General features: G+C 53.2%; 1 protein-coding gene across 2 annotated transcripts; it reads right to left on the reverse strand.

The window, feature by feature from the left end:
* Positions 1-1,816: 1,816 nt before the first annotated feature.
* NAPRT (nicotinate phosphoribosyltransferase) lies at positions 1,817-24,533 on the reverse strand. 2 transcript variants are annotated; one of them, XM_008165103.4, is made up of 13 exons: positions 24,264-24,533; positions 16,342-16,469; positions 14,375-14,457; positions 13,392-13,522; positions 13,153-13,268; positions 12,319-12,512; positions 11,610-11,750; positions 10,677-10,761; positions 9,256-9,336; positions 7,822-7,924; positions 6,582-6,739; positions 5,122-5,229; positions 1,817-4,315 (listed from the first exon to the last, which is right to left on the reverse strand). In XM_008165103.4, exons 1-13 carry the CDS (start codon positions 24,472-24,474, stop codon positions 4,256-4,258), a joined length of 1,599 nt encoding a protein of 532 aa, XP_008163325.3. In that variant the 5' UTR covers positions 24,475-24,533; the 3' UTR covers positions 1,817-4,255. The 2 variants fall into 2 exon arrangements, with proteins under 2 accessions (XP_008163325.3, XP_023958391.3); XM_024102623.3 differs by having other exon boundaries at positions 5,122-5,232.
* Between the last annotated feature and the right edge of the window lie 2,357 nt (positions 24,534-26,890).

The following is a 26,890-nucleotide window of genomic DNA, read 5'->3' on the forward strand; positions in this document are numbered from 1 at the left end:
TCCTCATGCTCCCACAAGAGGGCATAACGGGCAGGGCGGCCAGACCTCCCTCAGTTCCCTCACAATTCAAAGCCCATGTTGCCAAGGTCTCCAAATGGAGGCCGGGTTGGGGGATCCCCATGGACTACAACATCCCGGAGAACCACAGTTGCTGTGGGGCGAGTAGCAGTTCCCTGTTGCCGTATGTGTCCGTGTGGCTTCTGATCGAGGCGACCGGAAAGTAGCATCCTCACTGGATGGTGGGCGGGAGGCGTTTCAGCTGTCAGTCAAACAGGGATCGAAGTACTGCTCTCCCGGACCGTGCTGCTCTCCTGCCCTTGGCATCTGACCTGGCTACCACGTCTACAGCATAACGTTGAACAACAGGCAGTGAAGTGCTCCACAGTGCAGCTAGCAGAGACTCGCACCTACCTGATGCAGGCAAGAGATGCTGCTGCTGGAGCGCACCTTGTCACTCAGAGGGGGAGGCTTGGCAGCTATCTGATAGCAGGGGAAATGCCCCATGAGATCGACTTAGAGAGGCTCAGTGATGAGATGGCTTGGCCAGAAATGGCCACAAAGAGGCAGGGAGACAGCCTGAAGAAGGGCGTGGTGAAGTTAAGGAAACAGAGCAAACTCTGGCCATGTTCAAAGTACATAGCTTCTTTTCTCCTAGCGTTGAATGCTGCTTCAAGATTGGCAGGCAGGGTAATTGCTCAGTTGACGGGGGGAGCTCGGTGGTTTGAGCATGGGCCTGCTAAACCCAGGTTTGTGAGTTCAATCCTTGAGGGGGCGATTTGGGGCAAAAATCTTCTGGGATTGGTCCTACTTTGAGCAGGGGATTGGACTAGATGACCTCCTGAGGTCCCTTCCTATCCTGATATTCTAGGATTCTATAAAGCTAGAATTCAATTGTATGAGTGCGTGACATGCCAATATTGCTAGAAGATGGACCTTGAGAGTTAAAATGTTAATTCAGCATGGTTTAGATGGGCATCTCAACCAGTCCCTGCGGTGTCTGTGACAAGGGTCAGCACGGAATGGGGGATAAGAGAACAGCCTCCCTTTTTGTACAGTCTCTGGGTCTAGCCACTACATGAGCTTTCACAGGGTTTGAGGTGGGCCTCTGACGCTCTTGTTTGTGTGACATGAGCATGGGAAGCACACAGTAAGAGCCACATGTGAAGTCTGGCAAGCGGTATCACATATGTACACACCAGCATGCGGCCTAAGTCCCAGACTCGTACACACCATTGTTGGATTTAATTTTCGGGAGTTTGCGATTGGAGAGGCTAGAACCTGGCCCTGGGAGGTATGCTCCTGCCAATCGGGAGTGGATCATCGCTCATGCTGAGTCCTGCTTAGAAGAGGGAGAGGACATAGGCTGTGGTCTCCTGGGACCTGCCTCTGACCAGCAAGTCAGCAAGATGGGGATTTTCTACCTCCTTAAACGCACAACCAGGCATTTGGTGAATACTTTCAATGCCATGCAGTGTGTGAAGGGCAGAACCCTGCTCCGGTAAGGGTTGGGCCTCACTGTGAATCTGAGGCACTTTCTGGAGGGGCCGGTTGATGGCTATGTGGAAGTACTAGCAGATCGGACACTCACCAAGTTCTATCTCACTGCCATGGGCGATAAGAGAGAACAGAGGGAGGGTTGGGGCCGTTCCACCCTTTATGCCCTCGTTCAAGAGCATGCGGTCTGGGGCGCACCCATGGCCCCAACGGACTGCCGGTCTCATCCACATGAGGCGCTGTCGCACCTACAACAGCTCCCCAAGCATAGAACCCCCAGTGGCCACCTCCACCCCCCCATGGAAAAGGAGGCGGCAAAACACAATTAGGAAGGAGATTTTATTTTCCAGTGGCTGAGTGCATTGTAAACAGTGAAGAGTCAAACAGGAACCTGTGACCCTAACAGCCAACTGGCAAAGGGTGCACCCAACACAGTGTTGTCAGAATATTTAGCCAAGCTGTGCCTCGTAAGGTATCATATGAGAAGTGGTGACATGCTGGCCACTGAACCAAAGTGTAAACCCTGGAGATGATGGAAACCATTTCAAGCCAGAGGGGGGGTGCTGCAGCCCCTGCACTTGTGTGTAAAGAGGTATGTACATGTGCTGGAAACATTATCCTAACACAGGGTCAGACCAAGCAATCTGAGTAGAGCAAATAAACACGTTTGTCCTAGACAAGGGAATGTGGATGTACCCGTCTGCCAGGGTTAAGTTCATAAGCCAGAGACAAGGAAAGTACATCTACAGTAAACACCGTGATCAAACCAATCGAAAGAGCTAATTCACAAGAGACTGAGGAAGGCAGCATGGCATCTGCCCACCAGCAGGGGAGACTAACGTTATCTAGGGATACACTTCAAACGACACATTTCAAAGGGCTACCAGACTATAAGGGGAGAGAACCCTTCGTTATCCAGCACTTAGGGCATGTCTACATGGTCATTCAACAGGCTAAGGGGCTGTTTAATTGCAGTGCAGACGTTCAGGCTCTGGCTGGGGCCCTGCAAGCAGGGAGGGTCCTAGAGCTCAGGCTCCAGCCCGAACATCTACACCACAATTAAACAGCCTCTTAGCCCAAGCCTCATATGCCAAGTGGAGACACCCTCAGGGATATAGGGGTCAGCACCCTCTGCTTCTGTGAATGTTGGACCCTCTAGCCCAGTGGTGGTCGATCCTAGAGGCTCTCCCAGTCGATTGCCATCTCCGGTGGTGCAGCGTGGCTGCTGCTAAGGCAGGCTCCCTGCTAGGGTTACCATATTCAAACATTTAAAAACGAGGACACTCCACGGGGCCCCGGTCCCGCCCCAACTCCGCCCCTTCCCCGCCCCCACCCCAACCGCACCCCTTCTCCGCCCCCATTCCAACCCCTTCCCCAAAGTCCCTGCCCCAACTCTGCCCCCTCCTCTGAGCACCCCGCATTCCCCCTCCTCCCTCCCGCTCTGATCTTGGTTGGGGGTTGCTAAGTGCTTCCCTGCTCCCCACTCGCCCCACAGCCCCTGCAGCCTCTATGCCCTTGCCTGCCCTGCTCCTCCTCACCCTGCAGCCTCTGCACCCCCCCACCCCTGCAGCCTCTGTGCCCCCTGCTCCCCACTCGCCCTGCAGCCTCTGCACCCCCTGCCTGCCCTGCTCCTCCTCACCCTGCAGCCTCTGCACCCCCCAGCCCCTGCAGCCTCTGTGCCCCCTGCTCCCCACTCGCCCTGCAGCCTTGTGTTTCTGAAGACCCTGCAAGACCTCTCCTGGGATCTGCAGACAAAGCGGGATTGGGAGAAATAACGGGTTTGAGTCATACTCAAAGATCCATCTGTAAGAGGTCGGTTTGTATTCTTAAACTTACAACTGAAGATTAAACTGCTGTTCCTGCAAGGCGCTCTGTGCAGAACCCCACTGGGAGCCCCCTGGCCACAGCTCATTTCAGGATTAGATCATAAATTTCCCCAGTTTAGATGCAGCCCATGGGGTTTCTTGTACCTCCTCTGAAGCAGCTGACACTGGCCACCATTGGCCAGGATACAGAACAAGTCCTGATCCGATACAATTACTGAGAGCCTACAAATTAGCTATAAGCCAAAGAGAATTAATAGCCCTAGACTTTAAGCAGAGAATTTCCTAATCAATGTCTGTGATGAGAGTTTGATTCTGCTTAGGATGAATCTGCTGTTTCTTAAACAACTCTGTTCATGACGCATGAGCCCAGAATAGAATCCAGCTCATTCTCCCATAGCTGGGATGGCTCTGCACTACAAACACCCCCTTATTTTAGGCATTAAAGTCAGAAGGTGCGACTCCAAAGACACGCAGTGATCAGGTCTATTGAGGAAAGTGCCGTTTTCACAGAAAAACTCTGGGAGGGACAACATAAGGAGATAATGCCTTTCCAAAACACACGGTAGAGACGGCAGAAGAACAGCACCCGAGGACAGCTGCAGATCCCAACACTTAAGCCCCACTGTTAGTAGAGTAAAACTAGGCAGAGCCTTGCTGGATCTCTGCCCCCATCAACGCCTCCCCTTGCATTTCAAATTGGATCAGAAAAATCTCCTTCCCGTCTGCGCAGGTCCTGTTTGGGGATGTTTGCCATACCTGTTGGAGCTGGACTGCCCTGTAGCTATTGCCCTGCACAGCAAAACCATCATTCAAAAAGGATTAGACAATTAAACAGAAACGCCCAGGCCCTAATAGTGGCCAGGTCTTTGTGCAGGTTAATTTGGGCTTGCATAGGTGCAGTTTGCTGCTGGCCGGGACGATGCAGGCAGGGCAGCTCACCGGCTGGATCGACGCAGGTCACTGAGGAGAAAGTGCAGCTTCTCGGTCACAGCAACCTGCGAACAGAGGGGGAGACGGGAGGAAACCGGTCAGTGGTTTGATGTAAGATGCCGCTCTTATTCTCCCATCACAGACTGTGAGGGAAGGAGCCTTGTATGATTGGGATGAAGGCTCCCGACTTGTCAGAGGCCCCAGACGATGGGCAGAGAAGAACAGAAGGAAAAGGTCGGATATCTAATCAGAACGGGCGCCTCCATGGTGGCTCTCATCACAAAGCAATGAACACACTCTAGCCAGGAAACATTTCATCCCCCAGCGAAATGCAGCCACCTCTGCAGTGGAACGGGAAAGCCATTTAACAGCACATAGCAGTGCTGTGCAGAAGAAATCCTGCACGAGCTGAAACTGCAAAGCGTGTTTAGGGAGACAGAATGGAGAATGCAGCCAGGATTAACTCCTGCAAAAAGTGCCAGGGGGTCTTTAATGATCACAGGTTGTCAGGACCTCAGTTTTACTTCCCCTCTGAAAGATGCCACCGCAGAGGCACACCGCCCAGGGGTGCATCCTTGAACGGGGGCAGCACATCGCCCCCTAGTGCTGCAAGAGGGCATTACAGAAAGCACTGACAGGAGAGAACATCTACTCAGCCACACACGTCGCTCCCTGACACGTAGCCCTCTTGAGTATTGCGCGGACAGCAGGGTCAGAAGGAAGAGCACCACCTGGAGCCCCTGGGTGCTCCTTGGAAGTACTCATCAGGCCTGTCCCTGCAAGGCGTGATCCCAGGTCGAGGTGGAAGAGCTCAGCTCAAGGACGCCCTGCCGTTGGCGATGGCCTCTGCACAGCCAGTTGGCTCACGTACCTGGTAAGGCTCCGGGTCCTGGAGTCTCTTGTGCGCAGGGCTGAGCATGCTCAAAGAGGCGTGCGCGTGGCTCTTGATTTCCAGCAGGCCGGGAAGAACCTGGCAAACCTGCTTGGAAGGGGGGAGGAGGACAGAAGGACGAAGGTTTGTATTAGAAGCAAGAGCTGGGCCTGAGCAGGACAGGGGTCTGGATCGAAGATGAGGCTGAGTTTGGGGGAGTTCAGAGCTGGGGTTTGCTTCTCCCCACATCTAAGATTGACTGTTACGACACTGCAATGGCACGATAAGAAGCGGTAAGTGTAAAGCGCCTCGTACACATTAATCCTCAAAGCCCTTCTCCCCCAAGAAGGTATTATCCCCACTGAGGGGGGAAACTGAGGCCCAGCGAAGGGAAGTGACTTGCCCAAGGTCACCCAGCAAGCCAGAGGCAGAGCAGAAGAGAGAACCCAGGACTAAACCTACCAACAGCATAGATGCCGCGGAAAGTGAGTCATGAACAAACCCCCTAAGCTGTGCTGCTAATGAGAAAGTCCTAGCTGGGGGATCCCACTGAGCCACTTTTGCCTGGCTGCTATCCTCCCACAAACGAGAGGTCACCTGCCTTCCCCCAAACATGTGCTGCCTTCCAAACCAGAGCATGGGATCTGCTGTGAAGAAGGCCCTACCCACAGCTCAGTAGGGGCCAGTCAGCTCAGTTTGCCTGCAAGGCTCTCAACAGCCAGAAAACGAATACACACAAGATTCAAACATATTCGCAGTTCCCCAGGGCACCTGATTCCTGATCAGCAGAACCACTTCCCGCTGGGAACCGCCTGGGTGCTGCCAGAGGCGCAGCTCACGAGCCAGGAGGAGAGTGGACTGAGCTGTTGACTTTCCTGCACTCTCCCTTTCATCCAGGTGACTCCCAAAGGCCTATTCGGATGTTTACTCTCTGTAGGAACTCCATAGACAGCTTCCCATCCAAAAGCAGCCACTTCTGGGGCGGAAGGTGGCAGCTGTCTGACTGCGCAAAGCAACACTACCCAACAGCGTAGGGCAGGAAGCGATAATTACACTCAGTTGAAAATGGAGAGGTGGGGGGTCTAGGTGAAGGTAATGTGAACACCCAGGTTTAACCCCTGGACTCCTGCAATTTGTGCCAAGCGGACAGTACCGTGGTTTTCTCCCCCCTCTGACAGATGATACAGCACCCCTAATATCTTGCTGGGGCAGTACTGATTTGAAGGAAACCGCGCCACCACCCTGCACTACTCTAAGACTTCTCTAGAGGTTTCTCATTCAAGTACTGGCCTAAGAGGCAGCCTGCTTAGCACCAGAGTGTCAATGGGATCACAGCTGGAGGAGTCACGGCGGCAGGGGAGCCAAGGAATCAGCTAGGCCGAGAGAAACGCTTGCAACATGGTCAAAGAAGCAGCAGCCCAGAGGCTTGCAAGGAGGGAGGGGCGCATGCCTTTTCTGACCTGTCCATCTTTAAAGTAAGTGCGGTGCAGGATTTCCACGGCCGTGGGAGTCACCCTCCTGGCCTCCTCACTCCTTCCCAGCAAGCGGACAGCCACCTCCTGCCCTGCCCTGGGTGGGGGCTCCTCCTCCAATGCCATGAGATCCATAAAGGCAAGACCTGCCAGGAATCGGAGGCAGACGTTAGCCGCCCGGGTTAGGGGTGGGAGCGCGCTGGGGTTCAGAGCAATGCTGCCCCTCGTCGGGGAGCTGTGCCAGTTTAGATCCAGACCGAGACCGTGGCTTCATCAGCCGGTGCCCACAGTCTGAATGTGAGCCAATCTCCCTGGCAGGCGCACGGCTGAGCCGTGGGGGAGAGAGGTTATAAGCAGGGGATGTTGCAGGATCTCCTCATTCAGGTGGGGGGAGGAAGGGGGCTACATTGCTGCAAAGGTCAATGGTCCCAGCTCTGGGAGGCAGAACACGCGCCGGGAACAGCAGCTTTTCCGGACGAGCCTCTGGGGATCCCACACCTACAGCTGCCCTCGGCCACAGGCTCCGGGAACACCTGGTGCTTTTAGAAACTGAGCAAACAGCAAAGACAGGGGCTGCTCAGCCCAGGGGGCAGGGAGAGAGGAGGGGGTGCTGCGAAGCCAGAGGACTTTACCCTGGCCCGCGGAGTGCTGGGAGAAATCCCAGCGCAGCAGAATTCCCCTAGGGAACGGGAGCCCCAGCCCCAAGGCCAGAGGGAAACACGCAGGCGTCTAGGTTAGATCTGGGCTGCGACAGGGAAACACTGAGCTCAGGAGCTGTTCCACTTTGGTCGACGTCCCTGGAGGCTGATGTTCTTAGGCACAGCCTGGCTAGCAAGGCAGGTTTCCCTGCAGCACCGTACTCTCAGCCCTGAGCAGGGAAGACCCACATCCAGGGGGAAGGGCCAGTCGATCCTGGGCATTCCGCTGGGACTGCCAGCAAGGGGGCTAGTATGGTTGATGGGGAGTTTTAAAGAGACCCTTTCATTAGTTGCCAATTCGGTTCCACGTGGTAACGGCCAGACTCAAACCAGGGACCCAAAGCGATGGCCACCTATCCCAGCTCCAATCCTGCCCCCCTAAATCCGGAGCCAGGACTCGGGCGTGCGAGCTGTGTATGTTTAAGACACGGTGTCTCAGGTCTCTGGGGGAGCAATCTTTATACAGCCAGGCCTGTATTCCCAGGATGTTGTTCTCATTTTGCAGGGCGAGCACTGGGTCAATGTCTCACCAGTGGCATCAGAGAGCCTGTACACCACCTTGCTCCCCGGGATGGTCATCTTCTCTTCGTCTTCAGTCAGCTTCAGCTTGGGGCAGCCGTGCACCTTCACCAGCTACAGGAGGAAAGAGCAAAGATGAAAAGCTCCTCAGTGCCTACCACACTTGTACGCAGGGCCGTCCCTACCTACGGTGGTGCCCTACACTGCTTCCCCTGTGGGGGGGCACGCTCAAGGGCTGCAGGGCTGTGGGGGCAGGAGCTGTGGGGGGCAGCAGCAGGGTAGGGAGGGGCCCAGGGCAACATGGGGGATTAGTGGGGGGCCTGGTGCCGGCAGCAGGAGTCGGGCCTGCCCCCCCGCACTCACCGATGGCAGCGGGAAGCAGAGCGACCCGACCCCAGCCTGCTCCGCTCCCCCAGCTCCCAGCCCTGTCGCTTGGAGGAAGGGGTCAGGCCCGCCCCCGCACTCACCAGCGGCAGCCCAAGTCCAGTGCAATACAGAAGCAAACAGGATAAGAGGCAAAATGTAAACGAGAATTTATAAATGGTTTCAGCTTTAATCACCTAGTGTTAATGACAGAACAGAGGTGTGTGTGTATATACAGATATATATATTCTCAGTTTACCCTAGCATAACTCCACTGCCTTGGGCATAAACTGGCTATGAATAAACTGAGGCTGGAAATGAAAAGAAAGTTTCTAATCTTCAGAGGAGTGAGGCTTTGGAACAGCCTGCCAACAGGAGTAACGGGGCCAAGAACCTAACTGCTTTTAAGATGGAGATTGATAGATTTGTGAACAGGATTATCTGAGAGGGTTGCCTGTGATAGCAGGGAGCTGGACCCAGTGATCAGGAGGGACCTTTCAGGCCGATGCACTATGGTCTTTACTCTGGATTTAAACCCATGTAAATGAGAGGAGAATCAGGCCCATGATTTTTAACCTGGCAGTGTCTCTTTAGTCGCGTCAACAGGATATCCACCAAAATAATTCCAGCGAATCACAACACTGAACTCACACAGAGCTTTTCATCCAAACATCTACAGCCGCTGATACTATCACACTTTGCATACTTTGCATACAGTGAGCCAATGGCAAAATTAGGAGGAGAGCCCAGCTCTGACGCCCAGTTCCCCTTTCTAAGCTCTGGGCCACGGGGCCTCTTTCCAGTCCCTATTAACGAACGTGGAAGAGGAGTCAAGCTATTTGAGAAAACGGCAACACCCCCCTCGATCACCCAATAAACCCAGACAAGCATTGCAGCCTTAATGGTTGTTAATCATTGTTGCTAGTTTCGTCAAGAAGCTGCAGGTTGGTGCAATTGCTAGGTTTGCACTGAAGTGTGTGTGTGTGTGTGTGTGTGTGTGTGTATATATATATATATAGAGAGAGAGAGAGTAACAGAGCTGTGGATGGGCTCCTGTTGGACTATCCCAGCCAGGAGGTTACCTTGTAAACACAGCCCAGAGAGGGCTGCAGCGGGCACGTCACCAGATTGGTCCCAATTCCGATCATGTCAATTTCATTCCCCTAGAAGAGGAGACAGATGACAAGGAGTTGCTATTACCCTTATTACTTGTTGGCTGCATCGCGGCAGTGTCTAGCAGCCTCAGTCCTGCCTGGCCCAGGACCCCACTGCGCTAGGTGCTGTACTAACTTGCCCTGAAGAGATTACAACCTCTGCCCCTTGCTAGCACCTTCCCTCTGAGGATCTCGAGTTCTTTACAGACATCAGCCAAGCCCCACGACACCCCTGGGCAGGGGGAGTTCAATGCTAAAGGCCACACAATGAGTCAGTGGCAGAGCTGGGAGTCAAACCCAGGAGTCCCAGACCCCCCTGCCCTGCTCTAACCACTGGACAATTCTTTCTCCCTTGTGCTGTATGAAGAGCCTCCCTCCACCAGCTGGCATGGGGCTGGGACACGGCTCACAAAGGTAGCACCCAATAGCGAAAGCTCCCCGCTGAGGAAAACCCCTCGGATGAAGGGGACAGAACCCCCATCATCTTCCTGCCCAAGTCCTGGACCAGCCACCTCTGCCCTCCCTTCTGTGATCACAGGGTCTCTGGCTGTTCCCCATCTTTGGGAACATGGTCATTGAATAGGAACACGGTATGTCTGGCCCCAGAGGGCTCCCCATTGGGTTCCCAGAAGGGCACAGGCAGGAATAGCGGTTCCCACTTGGGAGCAGAGCCTTGGGCCACTAGCCTGGTAGTCGTGGAGAGTGGCAAAGCCTGACGCTCCAGAGGATGGCAGACTCCCACCCCAAAGCCGCTGCTGGCCAATGGGGAACGTCCTGCAATCTACTGATGCCCCGAACCAAGAGGCCTGATTAATCTCTCTTCCCTTGCATAGCTCCAAGTTCTTCCCTGATGGTGGGGAAGGCCACAGGCTGGTCGCAATCAGGGAGCAGCACATGCCCACCTGGACAGCTCATGGGAACACGCAGATTAAGGGTTTGTCTGCCTGTAGGTAACCAGGTGCCCAAGTGTTTGTCCACCTGCCCGGCTAAGAACCCTCCCGTTCCCCCGTGTCTGAAGGCAGCAGATTCAGTCTCTTCGCTCCTCAGGCTTGTCTACACACACAGTTATTCCAGAATAGCGATTCCGGATTAACACCACGTGTGGATGCTCTTATTCCAAGCGCCTTATTCCAAATTAGCTGAATCCATTTGTCAAATGGATTAAATTAATTCAGAATAAGAGCAACTACACATGGAGTTAATCAGGAATAGTTAATCCACTTAAATTCACACCCTGCCTTAGTCCAGATTAATGGTCATGTGTAGACAAGCCCCTAGACAGTTTCCCAAACAAGCTGTAGCTTGAACCACCACCTCCAAGAGGCCGGTTAGAACTAGGACCATCTTACCTCCTGCATTAACTCCTCCAGGTTCCTTTCACTGATGTCATTGCTCACAGCAATGGGGATGGTCGCAAACCAGGGAACCTGGAAGCTGGACACAATGGAAGTGAGTCGCTATAAACGGCTGCAGGATTCTTACAAGGGACAGGTGCCCCAGCATTGAGCTTACGGCACAGGTTGGTTGAAGCTTTGCTAGATCTGAATCCCGGAGGGTGGATGAGTGTGTGTGTCCCCATCGCGGCTCTCAGCCCAGCCAGAAATCTGGACAGTTTGCTCAGTTTATAAAAGTGCCCCCCCCCCCCCCCCCCGCAACCTGGGCACCCTGGAAACTGCCCCAGGGATCTGAGAGTCAAGCTGGGCTCTTTTGGGTTTGTGCAGCATCACCAATCACAAAGAAGCTGCAGGCCAAATTTTGCTTTCAGTGGCATCTGCGCAACCCCATCGTCTTTCATGGGGTCCCACTGAGGGTGGAGAACTTGACTCCGTGACCGGGAATCAGTGAACAATTCTTAGTGAAACATAAGCCATAAGGGAATCCAGCTCCCTTGTTCCTGCAGTGCCATCATCATCAGCCTAATCTTTTATTACTAGGTTTGGTAACTTCCAAATCTCCTGGATGCTTTTAAAACATAAGAGAAAGGCGCTGTCTCTGCCGTGCAGCGCTTATAAACTATGGCTGGGCTGGGCGCGGTAAGGCAGTTAGGGGGTCCAATTCTTGAAAATCCAGCCCAGAAGACAGACAGACCGACCGACCGACCCTCCTTTTGGTTGGGTAAGATCTGACTGCTCAGCTGACTCTTACACATGGCGAATAAGGAGGGGCCATCGTCCAGGGTCAGTAACTGCCCCCACATAGGAGGCCCCCGTGCAAAGTCTAGGTAAAGGACTCTGCGTCCCAGCAGAGGGGTAATAGCGTCTGCTTAGCAGCATGGCACTCACTCAGCACTGCAGGTCCGGAGCACCTGGCGAATCTCCCTCGCCTGCTTGCCGAGGTCTCCGCTGTCCACGCGAATCCCTACCGTGCGGTATCCCAGCTGGTTCAACGCCAGCGCCACGGCGCAGAAGTTTGGGATGCCACTCCTGCCAACAGTAAGGAGGAGGATGGGTCTGGCTGGCAAAAAGGCCTGGGAACGCCGCCCTCTGTGACACGGAGCGGCAGAGATGGGCCAAGCAGGCTGTGTTCAGGTCAGGGGCAGGAGGCGATTCGAGGTTCCACATCCAGGTCAAGGCAAGGACAAAGAGGAGAGCAGGAGAGAGGGATTCCCCGGGGCAGTCAGTACCAGAGGCTCTGCAGCATCGTCAGAGCTGTCCTATCCCCAGCGTGTGGGAATGGAGGACCGCCCGCCATGCACAAGACACGGAACACACGGGAGGGGTCCCAGCTGGGTTCTAAGACATCGTCTCAGAGATCCTGCATTTAACCAGCTGCCCTGGCATTGCTCCCCCCTGCCGGCTTCTTAACCCCACATACACTTTAGATATAAACCCACAGCCCATTTGGACCCAATCTGACCCTGTTCACCATCTCTGCTCCCGCAGTCGATGGGACATCACTTACATCGGTCACCGTGGAATCCAGGTGCCGTGCAACAATCACGAAGCATCGAGCATGCTCGGAAAAGGCCACCGCCGCCCCTCGGCTCCTCACCCCATGATGGAGTAAGTGTCCACCAGCCCTTGGAAGTTGTGGGGGAAGGCGATGGCGTACGACACGAAGGCAGCCAGCTCCCCGTGGTTCACTCTGTCGTGGGGGACCCGCAGCGTCTGGCACACTCGCCTCAGCCACGACTCAGCAAGGGGCAGGAAATCCACCGGCTCATCTCCGTCCAGGGGCTTCAGGGTCTGCATGGGAAACATGGTACCAATCGCATCATCTACAATGCCCGCTTTCGGTAGGGCCTGTAAAAACACATCTCGAGATTCCTCAGCCCCCTGCTGGCTCTGAAGCAGCAGCTCCGTAGAGATAATTCCTAAATGCAGGCAATAATGATGCCCAAAGACCATTCAGCTATGTCCAAGTGCCCAAACTGAGGGGGCTGGTGGCCGCTGCCAGGAGCCCAGGGGGTGTTCCTGAGCTGCGTGAAGCTAGCAAGACTGTGACCACTGTCGGTTTTTCAAGCCACAGGTGGTGCCCCAGGGACACTACAAATCCCAGCATGCAATGCTCCGAGGAGGCAGCGGGATGGTGCTCTGCAAGGGTCTAGTGTGCTCCGATGACATGCCCATCACCCGAGCAACGATAGCGGTGCATTCCCATAGCACGCGTCAGGGTAGCATCTAGGCACAAACACCACGGTTAGGCGGACAACTACGGGGAGCAGGATGGAACCATCCGGGTGGGGAGAACTGAAGCTGAATAGCTCCTAAGAGAAGGGGTGAGAGCCCCAGACTACAGCACAGGCCTCCGCCCCCTCTCATCGCCGTGCGAAGTTATTAAACGAATCCATCCTCACCCCCTGCCCCCCCCGGCAGGGACACGAACCCGGGGCTGCACCTCCGCCAGCGACGAGAAGGACATGATGTAGGAATGGGCCACGGTTCCCCGCACCGGAACCCCGTACAGCTTCCCTGCCAGCACGTTGCTGGTCCAATCGAAGCCTGGAACGGAGAGATCGGGGGCACGTGGGCGAGGGGAACTCAGCCCGAACGGGAGCAAAGGGGACAGGGAATGCCCTGCTGCGAGGAGCTGGCACGCCGACCTGGCTCCTGGGCTAAGCTCACCCCCTATGTAGGAGTACTTGGATGCAGAAAGGCCCCCATCCGGGCCCTGGGCACGTCGCAGCCCCAACTCCAGCAGCTTCTTGTCTGGGCCAGCGAGCATGCGGAACCGGGCAGCGTTAGTGGCCACAAGGCTGGAAAAGGAAAAACCCAAATATTCCCTGAACGCCGACCCTGGCTGGACACCAAGCAAGGCCCAGGAAGGGTCAGGCCCCACGCCCATGAGCTCCCTGCTGACAGGGGCAGATGACACAGGGACACATGCTGGGAGGCTCAGAGGGCGGATCAGTTTGACCAGACCATGTGGGAGCCAGAGGGCCGTGACTGGAGCTGCGGACGGATCAGGTTGGAGGATCTGAGTTACAGGGGGAGTAATGTGGAGCCAAGCACCAGGCAGCCCACCTGGGGGTCAGGACGAGGAGGGTGCGGTGGGGGAGAGGGACAGGGCTCCAGCTGTCAGGGGCGGGGAGGGCGAGATGGATGAGGAGACCCGAGGGGACACACGGGAGACTTTGGAGCACCACAGCCAATGGGAGCGGGAAGAGCAGAGACGCAGCCGGGGATCAGCGCACAGACACCTGCGCCGCCCTTGTGCGGGGCAGGAAATGTTCACAAGTGGCTGGAACCCTTCATCTAACACCCAGCATGTGCCGCCCCCAAGGGACCCCCACCGAGTGCATCGCCCCAGTGCCCAGGGGCCCCAGCAGCCCCACCCAGCACATGCCACCCCGGGGGGCCCTACAGCCCCACCCAGCACGTGCCGCTCCAGGGGCTCCTGCAGACCCAGGGGCTCCTGCAGCTCCACCCAGCACATGCCGCACCCAAGGGACCCTACAGCCCCCACTGCATTGCCCCAGTGCCCAGGGGACCCTACAGCCCCCACCCAGCGTGTGTCGCGGCAGGGCCCTGGGGACCCTACAACAAACCAGCAGGTGCCGCCCTGGGGATGCTACACTCACAAAGTTGTGTGTCCCGGGGCCTCTCACCTGGCGTAGTTGACCAGACACAGCAGCGTGGTCTCCAGGATCTGCACCACCAGCAGCGGCCCCTTCACTTGCAATAGCGGAACCTGCAGGGGAAGAGCCGTGGGAAAAGGGGGGTTCGCCCCAGCTCATCTCTCTTCCTCACCCCACCCCCGCTCCCTGGCCCGGTGCCTCAAAGCCGCACCCGGCCCCCACTCTCGCGGGACTCGCCGCCACGTCCTCACCATGCCGGCAAAGCCGCCGGAGCGATGCGCTGCAAGCAGCACGTCACTGGGTTCCAAGCAATGGGCCCCATCCCGGGCTAGGACTGGGCCGTGTCACACACCCGGGCTCCGTGGCTGCCCCGCCTCTCTAGCACAGCTGACTCCATCACCATCCTCAGTCAGCCTGGCGCAGAACCTGACCCACAACTTCGCCTCCTCCCTTATCCCTCCCCTCCGTGCCTTCAATGTCTCCCGCCTTTCCCCTCTTCTCTCCCACCTCAATTGCCGCGGCCTCCCTGACGCCCACCCCGGCCCTTGCTGGCCCACACAAGCCCCCGTGGCTGCAATCGCCTTGGAATTTCTCTAGCATTTCTCCTGCAGGGGCTTTCAGTTTTTAGCTGTAGTGCTGCGTGCGATACAGGACCCTTAGCTGGAGATACCAGCTCTTCTACAGAACTTTTTGCCTGTCAATCAGAAAGCCCTTTACAAAGGAGGTCAGTGAATTCTTAGATGTTACTCCAGCTGGGCTTCTAAGACCTCAGGAGCCTTGGGGTCTCCTCTCTACCAGATGGAGTCCCAGTACAAGGGGGAACATCTGGCTGGAGACAAAGGAAGGGCCCCCCCACTTATTAAGTCTGGTTTTACTCAGTTCTCCCTAGAACTGATCGCACAAGCTGGAATCCCGGGCTCTCCAGGAACGGGTGGACATCCTCAAATGGTCTGCAGAGATGCCTTTCTGTGACCTGGGGTAACTCCGTCTCTCACGAACATTGAGTCCTCAGCTCCTGCCGAACAAAGTCTGGAGACCTTTAACTACCAGGCTCCCACCTTGAATATTCCTGTGTAGCTATATATGGGCTAGTCCATCAATCATTCTGTATTTCCCTTCTCTTTCTGTAGCTCCTCCTTCTAGGGACTTTTCTCTGACTATTTTCGGAAGCCAGAAGCCTCCATCCTCTCCAGACTAGCGCCTTCCTTTCCTACAGAGCAGATAAGAGTCTTTTAATAAGACTCTGGTATTTGGAGGGAAATGGCCTTGCTTTATTTACTTAAGAACACTCCACTCAGTGCACGCCTTAGTTTGCAGGACAAGTTCATCCTTCTGGTCTTGAAGAAACCAGTGTGAACTAAACCCAAAGTCAAGCCGGTTTCAGCTAACGCAGCCAGAATCTGATTGAACTCTCATTGCACCAGCTCTCACTCTTTTCCACTGGTGCGATGCACACGTGCCTACAGACTGAGACATTCAAACAGCGGCTGCATCCACACCCCGCCCACTGCAGAGGAAACTGCAAGTCCAGCACAAAGGGGCAGGACAGTCTAGTAGGAGAATCACAGGATTTGGAGTCAGGACTCCTGGGTTCTGTTCTCAGCTCTGAGCCCTGGGTGAACAATCAAACTTACAGGTGAGAGATGGGAATGGAAGAGAAGCCAGGCGAAATGTATTGGTTGAGCCACCCACATTATATAACAATAGTAACCAGCCTGTATATCGCACCTTTTACCAATAGATCTTAAAGTGCTTTACAAAGGATGTCAGTATCATTATCCCCATTGCACAGATGGGGATACTGAGGCACGGAGGGGTCACGTGACTTGCCCAGGCAGGCCAGTGGCAGAGCCAGGAATAGAATCCAGATCTCTCCAATTTCAGTCCAATGCTCTATCCACTAGGCCACCCTGACTCAGGAATGATTCACAGAGACTGCCTGAGAGTTCTCAGCCTACTTTACACCGAATTGCGCGGCTGCTATGACTAACGCCCACCGTGGCGAAGACGATGGAGCCCTCCGGCACAGAGGAGACGGTGACTTCGGAGGCGTCCACGGTGCGCAGGTAATCGAAGAAAGCCTTCTCCATAGTGCTGGGCAGGACCGACTGCAGGTACTCGATTTCTGGAAAGCAGCCAGAGATCGCTGTTCACAGAGGAGCACCCTCGTGCCCTGGGAGAGGTGTCCCAGCGGCAGACGGGGCGGTGGGTTTAGATGATGTCACTACCAAGGTCTCCCTGAGGGCAGGCAGGGGATTTTTTCCCAACCCCCATGTTGTTCACTAGCCCTCTACGGTCCCATCTGCCCTGCGAGAACCACCCCACTGCAGCTCCACTGTGCTCCCGCCTGGGTAGCCACAGTCCCGAGTCCGGCTGCCTCCCCGTTGTGCTGGGCTGAGGCATGACTGGAGAGGAGAGTTCACACCGCCGGTCCCAGGTCCACAGAGCAGACCAAGCACCACACCGGAGCAGATGGGACCGAGCAGCTGGTCAGAGCACCCACGACGGCACCGTGCTGGCAGTGACTGTGCTCAGACCTGGCTGTGGGCAGGGAAATTCTGATCCCAAAGCAGGGCCTCGGCGAGAAGACCATGCGGCGGGAGGATGGACATAACGCCCAGTGATGGCTGAGGCAGAACAACGGCCAGAGCAGGGCTCCGGCTAGCTCATTAGCTCGTCTCCAACAGCAGCCCCAGCCCCAGCTGCTTCGGTGGAAAGTATAAACCACCCCACAACGGTTGCGTCTGACCGGAGATGACCCTTAGAACATAAGAACGGCCATACTGGGTCAGAGCAAAGGTCCATCGAGCCCAGTATCCTGTCTGCCGACAGTGCCCAATGCCAGGTGCCCCAAAGGGAATGAGCAGACAGGTTATCATCAAGTGATCCATCCCATCGCCCATTCCCAGCTTCTGGCAAACAGAGGCTAGGGACACCATTCCAGCCCATCCTGGCTAATAGCCATTGATGGACCTATCCTCCATGAATCTATCTAGCGCCCTTTTGAACACCGTTAGAGTGTTGGCCTTCAAAACACCCTCTGGCAAGGAGTTCCAGAGGTTGACAGTGCGTTGCGTGAAAAAAAATACTTTCCTGCATTTGTTTTAAATCTGCTATTAATTTCATTTGGTGGCCCCTTGTTCTTGTATTATGAGAAGGAGTAAATAACACTTCCTTATTTACTTTCTCCACACCACTCATGATTTTATAGACCTCTATCATATCCCCCCTTAGTCGCCTCTTTTCCAGCTGAAAAGTCCCAGTCTTATTAATCTCTCCTCATACGGAAGCCGTTCCATACCCCTAATAATTTTTGTTGCCCTTTTCTGAACCTTTTCCAATTCCAATATATCTTTTTTGAGATGGGGTGCCACATCTGCACGCAGTATTCAAGGTGTGGGCGTACCATGGATTTATATAGAGGCAGTATGATCTTTTCTGTCTTATTATCTATCCCTTTCTTGATGATTCCCAACATTCTGTTTGCTTTTTTGACTACTGCTGCACATTGAGTGGATGATTTCAGAGAACTATCCACAATGACTCCAAGATCTTTCTTGAGTGGTAACAGCTAATTTAGATCCCATCATTTTATATGTATAGTTGGGATTATGTTTTCCATGTGCATTACTTTGCATATCTCAACATTAAATTTCATCTGCCATTTTGTTGCCCAGTCACCCAGTTTTGTGAGATCCTTTTGTAGCTCTTGCAGTCTGCCTGTGACTTAACTATCTTGAGTAGTTTTGTATCATCTGCAAATTTTGCCACCACACTGTTTACCCCTTTTTCCAGATCATTTATGAATACGTTGGATAGGACTGGGCCCAGTACAGACCCCCTGGGGGACACCCTATTTACCTCTCTCCATTCTGAAAACTGACCATTTATTCCTACCCTTTGTTTCCTATCTTTTAACCAGTTACCGATCCATGAGAGGACCTTCCCTCTTATCCCATGACTGCTTACTTTGCTTAAGAGCCTTTGGTGAGGGACCTTGTCAAAGGTTTTCTGAAAATCTAAATACACTATATCCACTGGATCTCCTTTGTCCGCATGCTTGTTGACCCCCTCAAAGAATTCTAGTAGATTGGTGAGGCATAATTTCCCTTTAAAAAAACCATGTTGACTATTTCCCAACAAATTATGTTCATCTATGTGTCTGACATTTTTGTTCTTTACGATAGTTTCAACCAATTTGCCCGGTAGTGAAGTGAGGCTTACTAGACCGTAGTTGCCAGGATCAACTCTGGAGCCCTTTTTAAAAAATGGCGTCACATTAGCTGTCCTCCAGTCATTCGGTACAGAAGCTGATTTAAATGATAAGTTACAGATGACAGTTAGTAGTCCTGCAATTTCACATTTGAGTTCCTTCAGCACTCTTGGGTTAATACCATCAGGTCCTGGAGACTTATTACTGTTTAACGTAAGAACATAAGAATGGCTGTACTGGGTCAGACCAAAGGTCCATCCAGCCCAGTATCCTGTCTGCTGACGGTGACAAATGCCAGGTGCCCCAGAAGGAGTGAACCTAACAGGTAATGATCAAGTGATCTCTCTCCTGCCATCCATCTCCATCTTCTGACAAACAGAGGCTAGGGACACCAGTCCTCACCCATCCTGGCTAACAGCCATTAATGGACTTAACCTCCATGAATTTATCTAGTTCTCTTTCAAACCCTGTTATAGTCCTAGCCTTCACAACCTCCTCAGGCAAGGAGTTCCACAGGTTGACTGTGCGCTGTGTGAAAAAGAACTTCCTTTTATTTGTTTTAAACTCGCTGCCCATTTCATTTGGTGGCCCCTAGTTCTTATATTATGGGAACAAGTAAATAACTTTCCTTATTCACTTTCTCCATACCACTCATGATTTTATTTACTTCTGTCATATCCCCCCTTAGTCTCCTCTTTTCCAAGCTGAAAAGTCCTAGCCCCTTTAATCTCTCTTTATATGGGACCCGTTCCAAACCCCTAATCATTTTAGTTACCCTTCTCTGAACCTTTTCTAATGTCAGTATATATATATATATATATAGAGAGAGAGAGAGAGAGAGAGAGAGAGAGATGAGGAGACCACATCTGTACGCAGTATTCAAGATGTGGGCGTACCATGGATTTATATAAGGGCAATAATATATTCTCAATCTTATTCTCTATTCCTTTTTTAATGATTCCTAACATCCTGTTTGCTTTTTTGACTGCCGCTGCACACTGCGTGGACGACTTCAGAGAACTATCCACGATGACTCCAAGATTTCTTTTCTGATTAGTTGTAGCTAAATTAGCCCCCATCGTATTGTATGTATAGTTGGGGTTATTTTTTCCAATGTGCATTACTTTACATTTATCCACACTGAATTTCATCTGCCATTTTGTTGCCCAATCATTTAGTTTTGTGAGATCTAGTTTATCAATTTGTTTAAAAAACCCCTCTAATGACACCTCAATTTGGGACAGTTCCTCAGATCTGTCGCCCAAAAAGAATGGCTCAGGTTTGGGAATCTCCCTCACATCCTCAACAGTGAAGACCGATGCACAGAATTCATGTAGTTTCTCCGCAATGACCTTATCGTCTTTGAGTGCTCCTTTAGCATCTCGATGGCCCCACTGGTTGGTTAGCAGGGTTCCTGCTTCTGATCTATTTAAAAAACATTTTGCACTTACTTTTTGAGTCTTTGGCTAGCTGTTCTTCAAATTCTTTTTTGGCCTTCCTAATTATATTTTTACATTTCATTTGCCAGAGTTTATACTCCTTTCTATTTTCCTCATTAGGATTTAACTTCCACTTTTTAAAGGATGCCTTTTTGCCTCTTACTGCTTCTTTTACTTTGTTTAGCCATGGTGGCTCTTTTTTGGTTCTCTTACTGTGTTTCTTAAATTGGGGTATGCATTTAAGTTGAGCCTCTATTATGGTGTCTTTCAAAAATTTCCATGCAGCTTGCAGGGATTTTACTTTTGGCGCTGAACCTTTTAATTTCTGTTTCACTAACCTCCTCATTTTTGTGTAGTTCCCCTTTCTGAAATGAAATGCTACAGTGTTGAGCCGCTGAGGTGTTTTCCCTGCCACAGGGATGTTAAATTTAATTATATTATGGTCACTATTACCAAGCAGTCCAGCTATATTCACCTCTTGGACCTGATCCTGTGCTGCACTTAGGACTAAATCGAGAATTGCCTCTCCCCTTGTGGGTTCCAGGACCAGCTGCTCCAAGAAGCAGTTATTTAAGGTGTCAAGAAATTTTATCTCAGCATCCCGTCCTGAGGTGATAGGTACCCAGTCACTATGGGGAGAGTTGAAATCCCCCATTATTATTATTGAGTTTTTTATTTTAATAGCCTCTCTAATCTCCCTGAGCATTTCAGAGTCACTATCACCATCCTGGTCAGGTGGTCTGTAATATAGCCCGACTGCAATATTCTTATTTTTCAAGCATGGAATTACTATCCATACAGATTCTATAGTACAATTTAGTTCATTTAAGATTATTACTTCATTTGATTCTACGCTTTCTTTCACATCTAGTGCCACTCCCCCACCAGCACGACCTGTTCTGTCCTTCCAGTATATTTTGTACCCTGGTATTAATGTGTCCCATTGATTATCCTCATTCCATCAGGTTTCTGTGATGCCTATTATATCAATATCCTCATTGAATATGAGGCACTCTAGTTCACCCATCTTATTATTTAGACTTCTAGCATTGGTATATAAGCACTTTAAAAACTCGTCACTTTTTGGCTGTCCCCTAACAGGGTCATCTATACCCCAAACGAGAGACACTCGGCTTTAACTGTAATCAGCTTTATCTGCCAATTGGAAGCACGCAGGAGCCAGGGAGAATAAACACTTTGCCTCTCTGTAGCCACTTCCTTCCCAGGATCTCTAACTGCTCTAGAACCACCCTGGAAGGCAGGGGAGAATCCTGGGGAAACTGAGGCACGGGGCAGGGACATGACTTGACCAGGATAACTCAGGGGATCAGTGGCAGAGCCAAGAGTAGCACAGAGCTCTCGACTCCCCGTCTTGTGCTCTAACCACTAAGCCACCCACCCTCTGAACCAAGGACCTCATGATGCCAGCTGGCAGAGGGCACAGGGGTAGATAAAGGTTACAGCGATTCTCTTGGTCTGGTGTTTACACCTTAGTTCACCAAGGAGCGTCAGGTAAGATCTCTACTGAAAGCCTGCATCTCACACTGGTCATCACAATCCTTGCCAGAAGAGGCTTGAAATGACCCCAAATGACGTTTTGTTTTCATACACAAGTAGTGTTTTCCTAACTCTGCAGTGCAGAACATATGGTGATTTGGATTGGACAGCGGGCGGGAGAGATCCATTAGGAGAAGGTTTGGGTAAAGGTTTCCCAAGCACAAAAAGGAACTAGATCAGCTGTTTATTTGTGAAGTCCCTTGATTTGGGGTAGCTGATGACGGAGACGAAGCCACACAGGAGAGACAAAGCTGCCGAGCTGGGGTGATAGTTAACAAGTGATAACCCAAGTCACAGAAAGACAGAGTTGTGATTACTGCTACTGACTGGCTATTAATTGAGCAAACACTGGCCTCACTGAAAGTCCAGGAGAGATTTGCTATCAGCCTGGAAGGAAGCCAAGATTTCATCCCCTCCCCTCCTCATTCCCCTGTTTGCCTTATCCCCCATGATGCCCTGTTTTTATAGAAACAGACTGTCACTTGCTACATGTTCATGAGGTGCTCTTTGCAATAAAGTCCTGTCCTGGAGCTTCTGTGATAAATAATAATAATGGCACAGCTTAGAGACAGAGGGAGCAGGCAAAGAAAGAAATCTGGGCTGTGAGGAGTTAGAGAGAGTGAATACTGAGATCTGGTCTACACAGGTTGGCGCTCAGGGGTGGGAAAAGTCCATGCTCCAGGTTTGCTGCTTCTGTCGACCTTGCTCCGTTCACTCGGGAAGGTGGAGTTCTTACACTGACGGAAAAACACCTTCTATTGCTGCAGTCATAGAATATCAGGGTTGGAAGGGACCTCAGGAGGTCATCTAGTCCAACCCCCTGCTCAAAGCAGGACCAACCCCAACTAAATCATCCCAGCCAAGGCTTTGTCAAGCCGGGCCTTAAAAACCTCTAAGGAAGGAGATTCCACCACCTCCCTAGGTAAACATTCCAGTGCTTCACCGCCCTCCTAGTGAAATAGTGTTTCCTAATATCCAACCTAGACCTCCCTCACTGCAACTTGAGACCATTGCTCCTTGTTCTGCCATCTGCCACCACTGAGAACAGCCCAGCTCCATCCTCTTTGGAACCCCCTTTCTGTCTGCACTATGGGATTATGCCAGCATAGCGACGCACCGTATCTCTGCTACAGTGCAGACCTGGCCTCAGAGTCAGGGAAGAGGGAGTTTACAGGGTGGGCAGCGTAGGAAGGTGGCACTGACACATCACAGGGAGGAGTGACCTTATAACAACCTAGAAACCTAGACAGAGGGCCCCATGCTCCCCCACTCCCTAGGCAAGCAACACTCGGAGACATGGTACAGTGTTTCTAGTAATGCCCTCCTCCCGGTAGGGACCCTGCCTGGGGCAGGTGAGGGGAATGCAAGGGTTGTGACCTCGATTTGTGCCACACAGGTGGAAGCCCAGGGAGTTTGTAGCCCACCCACCACATGAGGCAAAACCTGTCCCGGCCATTTCCCCAGCACCAATCCCCCGGCACTGACGTTCAGCTCCTAACACTCCCCTAAACCACCCACCCCCCGCCTGCCCCACCCAACACCCACCTGCCCCTAACGCTTCCCTGCCCCACCCACCCCCTGCCTGCCTCTAACGCTTCCCTGACCTACCCATCCCCTACCTGCCCCACCCACCCCCTGCCTGCTCCAATGCCCCATGGCCCGGTCCCTTTTGCTCATTGGCACTAACCCCAACCTTGCCTGCCACCTGCCCCTGCCCCTACAACTCTCAGGCACTGATGTCCAGCTCCTAACACTAACACCCCCTCCTCCACCTGCCCCGAATGCTCCCTGGCACTGCCTGCTACCCAGCCCTGCCCCTACTCAGAGGTGGTGCTAGCCCACTGGGGGCCCTAAGCAGGAATAATTTTGTGGGGGGCCCCCGGGGAACCCCCTCACACAACACACACTAAAAAAGCAAATAAAGTGCTGCCTTGAACTGCTCAGGGCCCTACGTCTTAGTCTGCTTATGCCTAGCGCCAGCTCTGTCCCTGCTGCTCCCTGGCATTGACCCCTCCCCTGCCTGCCCCCAGGGCTCCCTGTCACTGCCCCCAGTGCCCCCCCACCCGCTCCCTGGCACTGCCGCCAATGATCCCGGACAGTGCCCTCCCCCCCATACCCAGGCACTCCCTGGCATGGCCCCATATCCTGCCTGCCTCCCCCCCACACTCCCTAGCACTGTCCCCACTCTGCCTGCCCCCCCTCCCTGTACCGGCCCCGGCCCCATATGCTGCCTGCCCCCCCCCGCTCCCTGGCACTGCCGCCAATGATCCCGGACAGTGCCCTCCCCCCCATGCCCTAGCACTCCTCCCCACCCCCCCACACTCCCTGGCATGGCCCCATATCCTGCCTGCCTCCCCCCCCCACGCTCCCTAGCACTGTCCCCACCATGCCTGCCCCCCCTCCCTGGCCCGGCCCCAGCCCCATATGCTGCCTACCCCCCCCCCCCGCTCCCTGGCCCAGCCCCATATGCTGCCTGCCCCCCCGCTCCCTGGCCCAGCCCCATATGCTGCCTGCCCCCCCCGCTCCCTGGCCCAGCCCCGGCCCCGGCCCCATATGCTGCCCCCCCCCCCGGCCCAGCCCCATATGCTGCCCCCCCCCCCCCTGGCCCAGCCCCATATGCTGCCCCCCCCCCGGCCCAGCCCCATATGCTGCCCCCCCCGCTCCCTGGCCCAGCCCCATATGCTGCCCCCCCCCCGCTCCCTGGCCCTACCCGGCTCGCGGAGGCGGAAGGCCCGCAGGAAGGCCAGGCACTCGCCCAGCCCCGCGCTCAGGGCGAAGCCCCCCCGAAAGGGGCAGCGGCGGAAGAAGAGCTCGAACTCGGCCGGCTCCCGCTGCCGCCCGGCCCGCCAGTAGCCATAGGCCATGGTGAACTGGTAGAGGTCGGTGAGCAGCGCCAGCGAGTCCCGCCGCCCCGGCTCCATCCCGGCCCCAGCCCCCGGGGAGCCTCGCCCGGGCGGGGCGGGCGCCAGCTGTAGCGCCACGTGGGGGCCGAGGGGCGCTGCAGCCAATGGGAGCCCCCTCCGCCCGCAAGGGCGCCTGGGAGTTGTAGTCCGAGCGGGGCCGCAGGACACACGGGGCAGGGGCAGCCCGCCCGTTGCCCATCACTGGGTGGCCCCACCCAGGGGCCTGGGGCCCTGATTCTGTGTAACCCTTCCCAGCTGGGCTCGGCTGCAGTGACCTCCTCCCCCAGGCCGGCTGCACGTGGATTCTGTGCCCACCCTTCTAGGGCTTGGCTCAGGGATCAGGTCCCTAAAGGTATTTGGGCTCCAAACTTCCATGGAAATCAATGGAGCCTAAAGAGGGTGACCAGGTGCCTGCTTTTCAACTGGAAAGTCCGGTCAAAAAGGGGATCCGAGTGTCCAGTCAGATCTATTGACCGGACACCCATAGTCCAGTTACTGTGGGTGGGGGAGGCAGGGAGGTGCTAGGCTATCCCCCTTGTCAGCCCCTACTCAGCCAGGGCTGCCTCCTACCTGCATCAGGTGGCTGCAGCTCCCTGCTCTGCAGAGGGAGACAGGGGAGAGGAGGGAAAGAGGAGTGATTGTTGGGCAGGGCCTTTGGAGAAGAGGGAGGGGAGGGGTGAGGCCTGGGGGGAAGGGGTGGGTCCTCAGGGAGAAGAGGTTCCAGCACTCTTGCTGGAGTGTCCCGTTTTTAAATATTACAAAGTTGGCAACCCTAAGCCTAAATACTTTTAGGAATCTGGGCCCAGGTGCTTCCCTCCCATAAGGCTCAAACAGCAATTTACCAGGCACAGTGCACTGGACTTACACTTCTGTTATAACTTAGAAGTTCTTACACCGCATTCATCATTGTAATAGCAGGGTGCCTTCCAGTCGCGCATTAAGCCACCTAACAGCTACCACCTGTAGTTTGTTCCTGAGCTTTGAAATTCAAGTCCTCGGTTCCCCAGAGCCAGGTAAATATTATCTGCATTGTACAGGTGAGGAAACAAGTGAACTGCCTTATGCAATATAGGGAGTACAGGAGATACGAGAGACTGAATTCACTGCTATATAACTATTAAAGTTAGTAGAATGGCACCTGCTCATGGCAGCTGTACAGGTATATAATTCTTCTAAGACCCTAGCAAGAACAAAGAGCAAAACTAGCCAAAGTTCTACTAAATATAGCACAAGAAATCTTTACCTTGTTTTCTAATCATACAAAGGAGATGTTCTTGTTTAATCAGAACAGATCAAGTTTATTAATTTTATTTAACTAGTCTCTGCAAATCATTAAAATTGCTACTTCTGAGGTTTCAGCCAATCATTTACCTTGGTTGGGAATTTCTACAAAGGAAAAAACCCAAGCTTTACAGGATCATACCATTCCAAAAGCAATCCTGTTAGGCATACATGCTGCACTGTTCAACAGATCTTCACACATAAGGCTAGAACTTCTAGCCTAGATGATACCATTGAACAGAAGAACAGCCATACTGGGTCAGACCAATTGTCCAGTTAGCCCAGTAGCTTGTCTTGACTGCAGCTGGTGCCAGATACTTCAGAGGGAATGAACAGAACAGGGTAATTTCTAGTGATCCATCCCCCATCATCCACTCCCAGCTTCTGCCGATTGGTTTATTGACACCCAGTGATGAGGTTGCATTCCTGACCATCTTGGCTAACAGGTTTTGATGGACCCATTGTCCCTGAACTTGCCCAGTTCTATTCTGACCCATTTATACTTCAAGAAAGGAATTAGAGTTTACAGAGGATAGGTCCATTAATTGAGATCATCTAGTAGTCCAGCCTCCAGCATAACAAGCCATAAGACTTCCCTGAACTAACCCATTTGAACACGAGTATTTTTTACAAAAACATCCAATTGTAATTTTAAAATGTTCACCGGGGAGACCATCCTGAGCCTGGGTAAGGTTTTTCCAAAGGTTAATTACCCTCACCTGACCTGTTAAACATTTACACCTTATTTCCAGTCTGAGTTTGTCTAGTTTCAGCTTCATAGAAATGTAGGACTACAAGGGACAATGAGAAGTTGAAGTCCAGCCTCCCAGTGCTGAGGCAGTACCAAATAAACCCAGATTAATCCTGACACGTGTTTGTCCAACCGGTTCTTAAAACATCCAACAGGGATCCCCCATTCTCCACTGGAAGCCATTGGAGATTAATTACCCTCATTGTTAGAATTTTTTCCCCCAATAGCTAACCTAAATCTTCCTTGCTGCAAATTAAGCCCATTACTTGTGGTCCTACCTCCAGTGGACATGGAGAACAATTGATCCCTGTCCTCTGTAGAACAGCCCTGAACATAGTTGAAGACTGTTTTCAGGTCCCCCCTCAGTCATCTTTTCTAAACATGCCCAGTTTTTTTTACGCT

The sequence above is a fragment of the Chrysemys picta genome, chromosome 2, assembly GCF_011386835.1.
Source record: "Chrysemys picta bellii isolate R12L10 chromosome 2, ASM1138683v2, whole genome shotgun sequence".
NCBI lineage: Eukaryota > Metazoa > Chordata > Testudines > Emydidae > Chrysemys > Chrysemys picta.

Coding starts and splice junctions, on each gene's coding strand:
- NAPRT (XM_024102623.3), bottom strand. CDS start 24,474: ATGGAGCCGGGGCGGCGGGACTCGCTGGCGCTGCTCACCGACCTCTAC. Junction 13,269..13,391: donor CAAGTACTCCTACATAGGGG/GTGAGCTTAGCC, acceptor TCTCCGTTCCAG/GCTTCGATTGGACCAGCAAC. Junction 6,740..7,821: donor CAGGCTCTCTGATGCCACTG/GTGAGACATTGA, acceptor GATTCCTGGCAG/GTCTTGCCTTTATGGATCTC.